At 37.6% G+C, this 16,020-nt stretch overlaps 1 protein-coding gene across 1 annotated transcript in view; it reads left to right on the forward strand.

The window, feature by feature from the left end:
* LanA (laminin subunit alpha) overlaps positions 1 to 16,020 on the forward strand; it is a 1,191,635-nt gene that overhangs the window by 866,743 nt on the left and 308,872 nt on the right. Inside the window, exon 43 of the mRNA XM_090391815.1 lies at positions 2,075 to 2,232. Coding sequence (XP_090247941.1) covers positions 2,075 to 2,232 — 158 coding nt within the window. The remainder of the gene's footprint in view (positions 1 to 2,074; positions 2,233 to 16,020) is intronic.

A 16,020-nucleotide genomic window follows, 5' to 3' on the forward strand; every position in this document is an offset into this window, starting at 1 on the left:
TTACATCTCAGGTCATTAGTTCAAGCCAAAACAGTCAATTTTTTTTTTTTCACCTTCTAATATATCTATTAGATAAGGGATCTGATATTGATAGTGGATAAGACTGTTTCAGTTAGTGGGTGTATTGCTAAAATTGTAAAGATAGTTCATTGGGTTATGATAATGATTAGAGTTTTCTGGGTCTGAGTACCCAGATTCATAATTGGTCATTCTTATCATTTTTATTTGGGCTAGATACTTTATCTAAAACTCAATGTTGTGAATGTATATTTTGTATATGTTAATGATTAGAAAAAAATAATTCCCTAGTTTTTTACTACTTTTGCTTCTAGTTTAGTAATAATGCTCTATTTATCATCATAACTATAATTGTAATACTACACATAATTTAGATTTAGAAAATGACTACCTGTATTTTGCTTTTTTTTATATTTTAGCATATTCACTATTGATGATTTAAAAAATTTCATTGCCCAGGACTGACATTCAATTAATAAAAAACATTAATTTTCTTGATAATGAAAATCAGTTAACAAAAGTAAGCTAATTGTGGTGGTGTTGGAGGTGGGCGGTAGATGGCGTTGATTCGTAGTAGAGGTAAGGTGTAGAGACAGTTGAAGATGTCCTCCCGCGATGAGTCTTCGGACTCCTTGGAGGTATCAGGAATAATAATAATAATAATAATAATACACTTTTGTGTATGATGATAGTTTATGGCTAGAATGCATATTCTTCCATTGCTGAAACGAAGCATAATGCACCACATGGTTGTGATCGGTATCAACTTTGAGAAGTATATCACTCTATCAATTGGTGATGATGGTCATGAATAAATAGCAATGTATCATGTGTTTTAATTATACAATACATTTTTGAATTTCTGTTGTTCTCTATCAGAAAAACACAATTTTTTGATGATTGAGGGTTTTCAGCATAGCTTTGGTCGTTTAGAAACATGATTTCTCAGTGATAAGGAAGAAGACTACAAACTTGATAAATTTGAATGGGTAAAGTCTCATGATTTAAATGAAGATATTCAGTATGTTTGAAATGAATGTAGAATTTTATGAGTTCATCTGTATGCCATAGAATTCTGCAATGAAAAATAAAAAGTGAATTGGAACATGAGGTGGAATTAAAAATAAGGAAGTCTTTAATTCTCTTTATATGGTTTAATAAGGCAGCTGGACTACTGTCTGTTAATTCAGTTGCCTGGATTCCATGGGAATGAAGAAATGGTTGGCCAGATCCAGAGCTGAGTGACCACAATTCTGAATCTAGGAAATAGTTCTTATGAGAATATATTGATGGTATGTGGGCTTTAAAAATCAGCCGATAAGCAAAGAAGAGAGGACATCAAAGCACAGACATTATCAAATGGATTTTATAGTTATAGTTTTAGGAATTTATTTATTTAGGAATCAGCATTAGGACTAGAATTTTTGCTTGGAATATGGTGACTGAGTGGAGTGGATTGCCAGAGGTGGTTGTCAGTGTTGCATTTGTGAATGAATTGAAGAAGAGATATAATAGATATTGTGTGAACAGTGGTTAGAATTCATGTCCTTTTCTTGACTTCTTGGAGATGTCTAAGTAATAATCATAATAAAGTTTTAAGAAAGACAAAGCCATTTTCACATTGAGGTCTGTTGTGGCTTGGCTTGAAGATAACAAAGTGCTCAGACTAGCCTGGCCAGTTCAGAACTTTGTTCTAAACATGATTGCACTCCAGAGGAATGAAGGAAACAAATTGGGAAAATTATCCTGAAGAAAATTAACATGCAGGAATGATAATCACCACCATTCCTGCATGAAGAATAGAGGTTAATTTCCTATGGAACTTATCAGAAGTTAGTGGAAAGTTTGACATGACTAAATTCCGTGACAGTCATTAGGCTCACTCCTTATTGAAAAGGCAATATTTTTGTATTTTTTCTGTGTATATGTGTATCTTTATGTGTTAACTATTAATTATTTATACACATTTTGAATGTTTTTCTTTCTATTGATTTTTTTAAAAAAAAAAAAATTCTACTAACAGTCCTTACTGTATATGTATTTTATATTTTCATAGAATCTTGACACAGAATCTAATCTTCTAAAACAAAAAGATGATACTCTTAAGAACTATTTAAATAAGTTGGAAGAGGAGCTAGAACAAATTCGTCCTGCAGTGGATAAAGCTACTGACCATGCTAATAGATTAATGGAGCAGGCTGAATTACTTGATAGGTAATATATTTATAGTCATCTCCATATACTGGATAGATTTTGGGGTGCTCACCGACTTCACAGTGTTTGTGTTGTATGGATGAGAAGGCACTCAGCTGTATTTTGATTCATTGTAAAAGACCTGTGGAGAAGTAAAGCTTAATAATATACTCAACTAACTTCATTTTAGGCTTTCCTAGTTGTGTGCATTGTCACTCATGTTGTTGGGCATTATTTCTTGCTCCTGTATGATTTTTAATAGATGTCAGGGAATGAAGTCCAAAATTTAATTGATTGAGATTCATTAAGTGCATTTAATTCTTTTTTTTTTCTTTTATGAACGTCAGCACAAACCTCTCCATGTATTTTTATTTATATATTTTTTTATATAACTACTACCTCTTGAGCATTATCTAGTAACTTTGCTCTAGAGACAAAACACTGAACATTTTCAAGCACTTCAGATAGCCAATCTCACACATGAGGGACCACTTCTCTGCTTAAGAAATTCATCTATCACCCAAAATTTATGTAGTGCAAATAAATTATAGCACCATTGTGTATATATGATAATAGAATATCAAACATTTGTGGAGTTGATGCAGGAGCACATCGGAATGTAATTTTAGTTCAGTATACACTGGGATCTGCGCTATGCTGTTAGGACCTCACATTGAATTGCACTAAATAATACTCAGATGTGAATATAGTACCAGTGAATTTGAAAAAAAGTAAACATATGCTGTTTTATCAAAGTGATAACTTAAATGCCATATCCCACAGTGTATATTATAGAACATAGAATTCAAGCTGATTGGGATAGTTTAAAGAAAATTCAGCTGGCCTTGCTGAATGGGTAATATCTTCATTTGTAACCAGCAGTTCATGTGTTTGGGTCCTGCTGTGACATTGGTGCTTTTCACTTGAAGACTATCAGCTAAGGACTTAAATTATATACCGTAAATGATTTTCATCATCCAGCATGAGATAGTAGTCAGCTTGCTTATTAGAGGCTTTAAGTGCAGAAAAAGTACTATATTTCATCTATAGAATGAGATTCCCAGATCATCTAAACCTTGAGCCCACTATTGATGTGCTATATGTTTTCTACATAAAAATCTGATGTTATTCATCAGTGGTATTGACATTTCCAAGAAATGAATAATGTTCTGCATGAACATTATTCATTTCATTTCAGCCATATGATAAATTAAAGATGCCAATAAATTATATTCATAGTTTGATCCTTTATCCAAGTGTAAGCAAACAAAGTTTGCACGTGAAGTCACTTCATGACTGAGCTACTTATATATAGAGGCTAATGACTTCACATCAACTGCCTTAGTATCCAATAATGCAATGCACACATGTCTTGTGGACATGTATAATGCTATGCATTATGGGAGGGGTCACTATCCAGACCAGTTTCGACCTTTATTGAGGTCTCATCAGTTGGAGCCAGACCCAGAAGTGATAAGGTGTCACATCTTATTACTAAAATACTCTGAATTAGAGATAGATGTTTAAAGTGTTTTCCCCCTTGGTTATACTATAAATTAAAGATGCCAAGAAATTATATTCTTGGTTTCATCCTTTATCCAAGTGCAAGCAGACAAAGTTTGCACATGAAGTCTCCTCACAACTTTGTTGCTTATCATAATCAGCCATATGATAAGCCACATAGCACAAGGCATTCCTTCATAAGTTGTGATGGTGTGATGAAAGAAGAGTGAGAGTGAATTTTTTGCATGGAGAATAGTGGATGAGCAGAGCCCATTGCCAGAATGTGTTTGGGTATAATAAGAGTGTGAATGAAGTAAATACAATAGATATGTTGCTTGAGTGGATCTATTTTATTATTATTATTATTATTATTATTATTATTATTATTATTATTAGAATTCTAGAAATACCATCCCCCGGATGGTATTTCACCATGGGTTTTGAGAGAAGGTGCTAAAGAACTGACAGCTCCATTGACTTGGCTCTTCAATAAAAGTCTGGCTGTTGGAAAGGTACCCAAGGAATGGAAGGAAGGTAAGATAATGCCACTGCACAAGGGTGGTAGCAGAGTGGAAGTGTCTAATTATAGGCCAGTTTGTGTATCATCAGTAATTGTTAAGGTCTTGGAGAAATTAGTGAGGGACTATATACAGCATTGGGCAGATGAGGGTAATGTTATCTGTGAGAATCAACATGGATTTGTTAAGAGGTGCTTTTGCTTTAGTAAGATTGTCTTTTATAATAAGGTGACAAGAGCAGTTGATGAGGGAAAGGCATATACTGCCATTTTTTTGGATTTTGCAAAGACATTTGACAGGGTGCCATATGATAAGCTGATATTTAAGTTGCAGCAGATGAGTTTCAATGTTGGGTTAGTCAACTGGATTCAGGATTGGCTGTCTGATAGTTATCAGAAAGTTGAGTATGGTGGGCAATATCAAGGAAGCAGAAGGTTACAAGTGGGGTTCCACAGATCTCAGTACTGGAACCTGTATTGTTCAACCTTTATATCAATGTCAATGGATTGCAAGGAGATATTCAGTTGTTTACAGATGATATGAAGCTGGGAAGGGTTATCAGTAATAGTGCAGATGTGGTAGCCCTGCAAGAGGATTGGAATAAGCTAGATAGATGGACAAATAAATTGGAGTGTTGGTTTAAATGCAGTAAAATGTAAGGTCTTGAGGTTTGGGACACTGCATACTCTATTGGAGGAGGTATACTGGAGGAAGGAGGGGAGACAAAAGATATGGGGTTAATGATTGATAGAAAACTGAAATTTACGGGACATATTGCAAAAGTGATGAAGATAACACAGAGGATTGCTGCAACAGTGAGAAGGACGCTGACCTGCAGAGATAAAAGAGTTATCATTCTGTTGTATAAGACTCTGATCAGACCACACTTAGACTATTGTTCTAAAATTTGGTCCCCAGGATTTGAAGGCGATAGATTAACTGTGGAAAGGGTACAAAGGCAGATAACAGATAACAAAGATGGTTTCAGGACTGTACAATGTTAGTTATGAGGATCTGCTGAGGGAATGTGGACTGCAGAGTTTGGTGGATAGAAGAAAGAGAGGTGATATGAGTGAGACTTTTAAACTGTTGAGAGGCACTTACAGGGTAGATACTGGGGAGTTCTTTCACTTGGTCGAACGGTGGGAAGGAGCGATGAAAAGGGGCCATCCCTGATAATTACAAAAGGAAACTGTGAGCAAGAGGGTGAGGAGTGGTTTCTTTGCATGGAGGGTGGTTGAACTGTGAAATGCATTGCCTGAGAGAGTGATTAGAGCAAGAACGGTCAAGGGGTGGTATGATAAACTTTGTGTTTTCTAAGAACGACCTCCCAGGATGAGTCTCTTGACTCTATGGAGGCCTAGATAATAATAATAATAATAATTATTATTAACATCTGACTTCCATGGAGTCGGAGATTCATCATGGGAGGTACACACTATTGCACACAATGCTCATCTATCCATGCTTTAAACTGATTCAGTGTGTCTACATTTATAACACACTGAGGCAATGCATTCCGCTCACCAACCACCCTACATGCAAAGAACCTGCTTCTCACTCCTTTGCTCACACCCTCCTTATACAATTTCCAGCAATAGCCTCTTGTTCTACTTCCCTCTCCAATTCTATGACTAATCTCTTCCATGTCTACCTGATAACAACCCCTGACCAGTTTATATGTCTCAATCATATCCCCCACCCTCTTACTCCTATTAACGAGGCTCTGCAACTTACATTCTCTCAATCTGTCCTCGTACTCCACATTCCAAAAACCACTGACCACTTTTGTGAATCTTCTCTGGACCCTGTCCAACATATCCTCGTCACCATGAAAACTCGGTGACCAGATTTGTGCACAGTAATCCATATGAGGCCTAATCAAACCCTTATTATCAAGGGCCTCCGCATCATTGCCATTATCTGATGTGATGTCTTCACAACCTGTGCAATGTGGCCCATGAATTTCAGGTCCTTGTCTGCTGTCACTTCTAGATCTCTCATCTCCTCTACTTCCTTTAAGGTTTCCCCACTAAGTGTATACTTTACATCCCATCATTGCTTACCAAATCTCAAAACCTTACACTTTTCAACATTGAACTGATAGTTCCACTTACTTGCCCATTCATGCAATTTATTATTATTATATCACACCTCCAAGGAGTTCAAAGACTCATCGAGGGAATACATCTACTCTACAACTCCTCGTCTCACTACTACACCAACCTTCATCATCTAACACCAACGCCATCTACTGCTGACTACCACCACTAATACTTTCACAGACAATCACAAATGTCCATGCCCATGGCAGGATTCGAACCCACAGCCTTTTGGCCGGAAAGCAGATACGCTAACCACTCGGCCAACCAGGCTGGCACAACAAAAGGACTTATTCAAGCCCTTTTATAAGGCCATAACATCTGCTTGACTCTGCATTGCTCTCCCCAGTTTGTATCATCTCAAATAGCTGCATATCACTAGTTGAACCCATCCCAATATCATTAACATACAAATTGAACAACAATGGCCCCAAAATTGACTCCTGCTGTACACCATTAGTGACCTTTGTCTTTTGCGATACTGCCCCTGACCCTTCACCCCCCCCCCCATATATAACTTTTGATACTTATCTGACAGCCAGTCACAGATACGTTATATATTGAGACAGATCAATGAAGACAAGTTGTCTAAACAAAATTCTTTTCAACAATGAGAATAATAACCCTCAGTTCAGAATTTCTATAATAAAGTGATAGTTGAGTTAGATAAAGGATTGGCTTAACTTTGTAGGGGAATTTCATAGGATACTATATGGAACCTTATTACAAATGGAAATGAAGAAGACATAAATGTAGTGATGCGAGTAAGAAGGGGAATACAAGTGACCTTTGGTGTTGTAGGACTCTGTCCTGGGACTACAGCTATTTAATTTGCACTTAGAAAATATTGTGAATGAATTGAGAGGATATTTTCAAGTTGTTTGTGAATGATGCAAATCTGGGGAGGACAATAGTTAATAAAGGTCACCATTATCATAACAAAAATATTTGGTTTATATTTTATTTATGATATAAAGTGTTTGGCATTCAGTTTACATGCTGTGTCCAGTTTGTTATTTTTCTTTAGTGTTTTTTCTAATGATTTTATTTTCATTCTTGTAAAATATCTTTATTCCTTTATTTTATTTTATTATTATGTTTTCCTCTGGTAATGTACCCTGATGTCCAATATCACGACTACACCTTGCCTGCATACTAATAAATTATATTACATGAAAAATAAATTATAAATTTCATACAAATTAAATTGCAATATGTTTTTGGCAAAAGTTACAAATTTCCTAAGGACTTAGTTAAGGAATTAATGTACAGTGCTTAATGGAGAGACATTTGAGTATGGAATATGTCCACCATGAACTGCAATGCAGCTCTCACAATGTTGTACCATACTTATTACCAAGTGATTTTAGGAGTTCTTGAGGCAAACTGGCCCACTCCTCCTTCAGAGTAAGGAGACCTTCATTGTTTTTTGGAGGAGAATGTTGAGCAGCAATGCATCTCCCTGTTGAGATTCAAATGTGTTCTGTGGGGGTTGAGAGCTGGGGAGTGTGCTGGCTACTGAATCCAGTTAATATTTGGTCTCCAGAAATATCTCCGCTGCTCGTGTATGATGTGGTGTAGAAAAAAATGAATTCTTCACCTACAGCACCATGGAACAGTCAAACATTACACTGATGAATTTCATTGCAATATCATTCACTAGTCATAGTCCCTTTTTCCAGCACTTGTAGCTTGGTGTGTCCATTAGGCATAATGCCTCCCTACACCCTCACCCTAGCACTGCTGTATCTATCCCTTTCAAGAACATTCTCATTCAAAGTCACTGAGTTCATGTTATGTTGCCTTACTACCTATATTCAACTGCTACTATGAAATAATGCTTCATACTGTCTATACACCAGTTTTTATGTTATTAACAAATCTGGAATGTTCTGTTCCATAACCTCAAATAACATGGATGTCTGGACAGTTATTGGTAGTTAGTTAGTTAGTGTGTGTGTGTGTGCGTGCGTGTGTGCGTGCGTGCGTGCGTGCGTGTGTGCGTGCGTGTGTGTGTGTGTGTGTGTGTGTGTGTGTGTGTATTGAGTACTGCCTTTAATAATAATATATTAGATATATTTATTTTTTGTATGCCTTTTCATAGTCTCTAAACAGGAGATGAGTTTCTAAATTAAACTCATGGTAAGTAGTTTTAAATAAAATACTCCATCCATTGCAGAGCATCCTTTTCTGAATTCATTTTGACATTCTAATAACATTTTTTCATACACATACTGGCCATTGAATTAGAAACCTTTACATAGATGTATGAAAGCATCACTTAAACAGCATATATGCAAAATACTTGGTCACATGTGCTCTAGGCAACTATTTAAAAACTGCTGGTTGGTAATCATCAATAGTGTTGATCACAATGGGGAAAAAAAAGGATCTTTCGGTCAATCTATCCTATGCTGATTTTTTTATTCTGCAGGTGACATTGTTTCATGGACAGCACAAGACGTCCTAACTTCCCATCACACATGAATTGTTCAGCAGTAGTTCAGGGAGCATGACAGCAACTTCCAATCATCTTCCCTGGCCATTAAAAAAAAGCCTAGATCTGATTCCCATTGAGAATGCATGGAACATGTTAGTAAAACAGATAAGGGAGCAAAGTCCTCTTCTGTTACATCTGAGCCAGTGAAAGGACTGTCTGGTAAACGCTTGGTATGTTGTAGACATAAATGCAATCCAACACCTTATGCAATCTATGTCAAACCACATATTCACTGTAATTTATACTAAAGGAGGTCCAACATGGTATTAAATGATGATGATTTAACCATTCAGTTGTGTCTGACCTTTGGTAACTTTGTAGGCAAGTGTTTCTTGCACAAAGTGTTCTAGTGATAATAAAATTAGTTTAATCCTTTATCCAAGTGTGAGCAAACAAAGTTTGCGCTTGAAAGTATCTTCAGGACTGGGGTAAGGTGGTACAACACCAGGGAAACTCGTTGCAAAGGTGGAGAAAGATACCAACTCTCCTATCTCAGTATCTCCTATGCAAAACACATCTCCTTGCGGATATGTCTAATGTTATGCATTAAGGGAAGGGCCACTACCCAGACTAGTTTCGACCTTTATTGAGGTCTCTTCAGTGGGAGCCAGGCCCAAGTGGAGACCCCAAGTGTTCTAATGATATTCTTTTTACAGGGTAGTTCACCATTGCTTTCCTTGACCCTCCCTATTTTATCTGGGCTTGGGACTGGCATATAGCTGGGCTGTAAGTATTCATGGCTATAATCCGTGTGTGTGTGTGTGTGTGTGTGTGTGTGTGTGTGTGTGTGTGTGTGTGTGTGTGTGTGTGTGTTCATAATGCCAGTTTACCTGTTTTGAGGGATGAAAATCCTGAGTTCCCAGGTGAAAAAAACCCTCTACCTCTGTATGAGACCAGCTAACTCACCTTTAAACCCACTGAAAAACCCATTGAAAGAAACAGATAAAGGTTTGTCACAACATGAACATGAATCAAACCCAGGTCCTTCCGACCAAAGGGTTTTGTCTCTACTGACTGAGCTATGGAGGCTCTAATGGTATTAAATAAAATAAAGGTTTCTAATTGGGTGGCTGGTATATGTATATTTTTAATTTTTCATTAATTATTCTACTATATGTTTTATAGAATGTATTCATGTATACAAATTCCTCTGTACGTGTGTAGAGGCTTAAGTGCTGTGAGGACATCATGTTGGAGGCTTAATGGATTTTTTACAACGCTCAAAAAGAATTAAAATAGAATTTAATACTTCCTATATTTCGTCCTAGTCACTAGGACATCTACGGGGATTACAAAAACAATTAATGTAACATATACACAAATAACAAACAATACTAAGCCCAACCACGTGGGTGACACTAAAGTCCTATCTAGGTAGAGCGCCCTCTAAGGGCAGTAGTAGGTGGCCTGGAATGTAAGGTGGGAACTCTAGTGATGAGTGTTTCCCAAATCTTCGGAAGGTTAATGCAACCGTATTTACTGAGATTTGGTTGGTTTTTGAGAGCTGCTGCCGCTTCTAAAAAAAGTCTCTCTTTCTTGAATTTGCTGTGGTGGAGCATGGTGGTTTTCTTCCATGATACGCTGTGGGTGGTGTCCAAAACATGGTCAGCCAAGCCTGAATGGCCATAGTTGTGTTTGAAGATGTAAGACTTGTGTTCCTCTAGATGGATGGATGCTGATATAGGAAGTATTAAATTCTATTTTAATTCTTTTTGAGTGTTGTAAAAAATCCATTAAGCCTCCAACATGATGTCCACACAGCACTTAAGCCTCTACACATGTATTCTAATCATCCATGGAGAAGAATTAGCATGCAAATCCAAGCAATACGGTAGGTCAAAACTACGACTATCTAGGCAACTAAATAGGCTGGCCTTTTTAAAACGATGTCGTGACACAAGAGTGATACCAAACTGCGTTAAAATGAAGATCAATTTCCATTCCAAAAAAGCACTTCGTATATATAACCGTGCCAGCCGGGCATTACTCCGCGAGCAAATCGCCTCTACATGTGCAACCCTCGCAGTGACGAACGCCGCCATTGGCTCCTTACATTCAGAGCTCTCCACCGTTCTTAACCCTGAACTTTGGTTGATTCTCTCTGGCATTTCGGAAACTTCCGCACAGAGAGAATTCCAAAAAATAAAAAATAAACACATGAAGAAATATAGCAACCTTGTGAAAAACAAACCACAACCACAAATTCAACCGCTCCAGACAGTAATAAACCTCTCTTCCAAAAGGCTCAACGACGATGCCGTCAGCGCCCTTTGCCTCGGCCGTAATTTTGCCGTCACTCCGAAGGAAGTGCCGGTGCTTGACGTAATGGTGAACATCGAACATGGAATCGGTCGCTTACCGTCGGAGATAGCTAACAACATCAGACTTGACGTAGCCAACATCCTTGCGCATTCTTCGCCGCCAAAAAAGTAATTTATCATATGCCCAACACACGGCTCTCCTGAAAATATGTAAAGAAAAAAGTATCATCATCACCAGAGCGGATAAGGGTAATGCCACAGTCGTTCTTAATACCAGTGAATACAATCGTAAAATGAACATTATCCTCCGCGATCGCGCTACCAACATCCCGCTAGAACACGACCCCACAAAAACACAAGTTAAGAAACTAAAAATCTTACCCAAAAAAGTATCTTCCTGGCCCCCTGATGTCACGAAAAAACTTAAACCTTTCCGCTCCCGTCCCCCCCCGAATATATGGTTTACCAAAAATCTACAAACCCAATTCCCCACTCAGGCCTATAGTAGATGCCACCAATGCACCTTGCTATAGACTATCTAAACAGCTGGCCAACTCTCTGATCCCCCTCACCGGAAGGTCCCCTTCTTATATAAAAAACTCGACCCACTTTAAAGCCCTCACAGAAAATTTAACCTTGAATAAGACAGACATATTAGTAAGCTTTGATATCTCCTCTTTGTTTACCAATATTCCCTTAATTGACACCTTATCTCTCTTAGAAAACGTTTTTCCCTCTGACATCTTAGATCTCTTTTCCTTTGCCATTAACTCTGGGTATTTCTCTTTTAACAAAAAAATCTACAAGCAGATAGAGGGAACTGCCATGGCCCCTCCCCATGCCAATTTCTATATGGAAGATTTTGAAAAACAAGCCATAGACTCAGCCCCACTCCAACCTTCTATCTGGCTAAGATATGTAGATGATGTGTTCTCTATTTGGCCTCATGGCCCAGACACTTTAGACTCCTTCCTCAGTCATCTCAATAGTCTACATCCAAGAATCCAGTTCACTATGGAAAAGGAAAAGAACAATTGTTTACCCTTCCTAGACACCTTAGTCACACGCCTGCCTAATGATACACTTACCTTCACCGTATACAGAAAACCCACACACACAGGCAGATACATTCACAAACTCTCCCACCACCACCCCTCTCAACAATATGGCATTATTAAAACTCTTACCAAGAGAGCCCACAATCTTTGTTCCAGTGGAACCGCCCTCACTACTGAGCTTAACCACATACACAGCACTTTCCTCTCCAATGGCTACAGCGATCACAGTATCAAAAAAATAATCAACTCCTCCCCCATTCCCCGTCCTTCTTGTCAACAAGATTTTAAAAATACCATCACCATACTCTACATCTGTGGCACATCCGAAAAAATAGCCAAGATACTAAAACAGTACAACCTACACACAGCATATAAGCCCCACCGCAAACTTGCTACCCTTATCCGTTCTACGAAAGATCAGCTCCCTCCCCTCTCTCTGCCTGGAGTTTACAAAGTACCCTGTTCCTGTAAGCTGGTGTACTTTGGACAGACAGGCAGATCAGCATCCATCCATCTAGAGGAACACAAGTCTTACATCTTCAAACACAACTATGGCCATTCAGGCTAGGCTGACCATGTTTTGGACACCACCCACAGCGTATCATGGAAGAAAACCACCATGCTCCACCACAGCAAATTCAAGAAAGAGAGACTTTTTTAGAAGCAGCAGCAGCTCTCAAAAACCAACCAAATCTCAGTAAATACGGTTGCATTAACCTTCCGAAGATTTGGGAAACACTCATCACCAGAGTTCCCACCTTACATTCCAGGCCACCTACTACTGCCCTTAGAGGGCGCTCTACCTAGATAGGACTTTAGTGTCACCCACGTGGTTGGGCTTAGTATTGTTTGTTATTTGTGTATATGTTACATTAATTGTTTTTGTAATCCCCGTAGATGTCCTAGTGACTAGGACGAAATATAGGAAGTATTAAATTCTATTTTAATTCTTTTTGAGTGTTGTAAAAACTCCTCTGTAATTGACAGGTTTTCTTTTATCCCCTTTTTGAAATATTGGTATTACTTTACTTGTATTTTATTCTGTTGGTATTTTCCATTTGTATGTATTTGATTTAAAAATTTTAATAATCTCTTGTAACATTTCACATAAACATTTTACAGTTTATATATGATTGGTGAGAATTTTATTTAATGAGAAATACATTTTTTTTTTAACATAATAAGATAATATGAGGTATATATGTGATATGTCATTGAGTATTGCAATTGTATGCTTAGTATTATTGGAACTGCATGTGGTTAAGCCATAGTGTTATAAAATAATTGTAGTTATAAGTAAATAAACTTGCTTACCGTATATTGTAATCCTTAGGGAATAATGCAGCAATATGTGGATTGCAAGCAGATATTCAGTTGTTTGCAGATGCAAGAGGATTTGAATAAGCTAGATAGGCAAAGGAATGGGGATATAGGTTTAATGCAGCAAAATGTAAGGTCTTGAGGTTTGCAAAACATCGATGGGCCGCTGCATACTCTATGAGAGGAGTTATACTGGAGGAAGTAGGGGAGACAAGAGATCTGGGGTTGATGATTGATAGAAACCTGGAATTTAGGAGACATATTGCAAAGGTGGTGAAGGTAACACAGAGGATTGCTGCAATAATGAGAAGGACACTGACCTGCAGAGATAAAAGGGTTATCATTCCGTTGTATAAGTCTCTCATCAGACCACACTTGGACTATTGTTCTCAGATTTGGTCCCCAGGATCTGAAGGGGATAAATTAACTGTGGAAAGGGTACACAGACGGATGACAAAGATGGTTTCAGGACTGTACAATTTTGGTTATGAGGATTGGCCGAGGGAATGTGGACTGCAGAGTTTGGTGGAATGAAGAAGGAGAGGTGATATGATTTAGACTTTTAAACTGTTGAGAGGTGGTTACAGGGTTGACACTGGGGATTTCTTTCTCTTGGTTGAACAGCGGGAAGATGTGATGACAAGGGGCCATCCCTGGAAGTTGCAAAAGGAAGCTGTTTGCAAGAGGGTGAGGAGTGGTTGAACCATGGAATGCATTACCTGATTGAGTGGTGAGAGCAAGAATGGTCAATGAGTTTAAGGAGTGGTATGATAGACTTTGTGTTTCTCAGGGGAAGGGACCCCCCCCTCGATGAGTCTTGATAGACTTTGTGTTTCTTAGTGGGAGGGATCCCCCCCTCGATGAGTCTTGATAGACTTTGTGTTTCTTAGGAAGGACCTCCCACGATGAGTCTTTTGACTCCATGGAGGCCTGAATAACAATAATAATAATTGTATATATATTGTTTCTAAGCTTCTGTTTTAATAATATTCATAAGTCACAATTGTCATGTAACGTAAATTCTGTAGTAACAGTAGCATTTTTTACTTGAGTTTTGTTTTCAATCTCAGTAATGGACGTGCGCATTAGTTATTGTTTTTAGAAAATATTTTATGTTCAATTAAAGGCAAGTTTCCTGTAATGCATCTGTCTTTCAATTTTCAATTTAGACATGAAGAAAAAAATCTCACAAACAATAGGAATATATTAATTGATCAGTTCCAAATGCATTTCCAATACTAGACCTTTCACTGCAGATTCCAAATTGCTCCTTGGAATATATATCACTTGCCTTTAATTTCTCTGTGTTTCTTTCTGGATTCTCTTTTGGCTGTTGCTAATGTTGTTTTTATATTTGATTTCATCTTGTTTGTTACTGCACCATGATCTTCTAAAGGCTAGTTTTTTTTTGTTTTTTTTTTTAATTTTCAAGTATTGTTTTTATTTCATTTTACCATATATGTAATTTATTTATTTATTTAACATATGGGTAAAAATACAAAAAATTAATGAGCAAAACTATATATATATATATATTGACAGTTCAGTTAACTAATTGATGTCACTATATATGGAAATAAATGTCGGTTCCTGAGGCTTCCAGAGAAGGAGTGCGTGTGGGACAGTCACCACTGATGCAAAGTATAGTCTACACAGTTCCACATACACAAAAGGGTGACTGCAAAATTCACCACAGGTATAATAAGTTGGACAGCAGGCTTATCCAATCCTAAATCTGTTTAGCTGGCTGCAGAGAGGTGTTGAGATAAATTGAATCCTGGAGGTTTGACTGTTGGATCTATGATCAAGTATATTCATATTTTGTAGTTCATTCTGGAGTCTTCTCTGCTGGTCCCAGGAGGCCATCATCTGGCATTTTTAAAAGCCAAATGGGAGATCTGGATGTAAGGTGGCAAGCTGGAGATGGAGAGATATCTTGATATATAGGAAGGTTCATGTTATTTTTTATTTTATTTATTTCTTTGATGGTAGTTTCTTCTATTCTGAAGCATGGAAGGTGTATATCTTAAGATATCAGCAATGTTCTCATTGTTATGTGTTAAGCTGTTCATCCTCAACAGTGGTGTGGTGACTTCAGCTCCAAATTGATAAGCACTCTCTGCCACAGGGAAGACTAGAACAGCAGCCAGGGCTGCTGTTCCAAGAGCTGAGGCATTACAACCCTAGGATGTAAGGTGACAATAATAATATTGTTTATAATATTGTTCCTGCAGATATCTTTAACTTAGTTTTTTCCAGGTGTTGTTAGCAAGTTAGGCTGCAATCAGGTGTGTGACACCAAGGTAGCAGGGGTTGGATTGGAGTCCTATTGCTGAAGTTTATTTTTATTATTTTTATGGCTATTTTGCCTGCTTTTTATTTTTATTTTTTATTTTATTTTATAGTTTATTTTTAGTTCTGTGTGAGCCTTGTGGTTATTTAGGTGCAAAGCTGAAATTACAGTTTTGTTGGGGTTAGGAGATAGACCCCAAGTTTTCAAATAGTTTGCAGTGAGCTCAGGTGTTCATTGTTTCCTCATGGCCTTGG

Source organism: Typopeltis vanoorti, chromosome 4 (assembly GCF_054136105.1).
Source record: "Typopeltis vanoorti isolate ZY-2024b chromosome 4, IOZ_Tvanoo_1.0, whole genome shotgun sequence".
NCBI classification, from domain to species: Eukaryota; Metazoa; Arthropoda; class Arachnida; order Uropygi; family Thelyphonidae; genus Typopeltis; species Typopeltis vanoorti.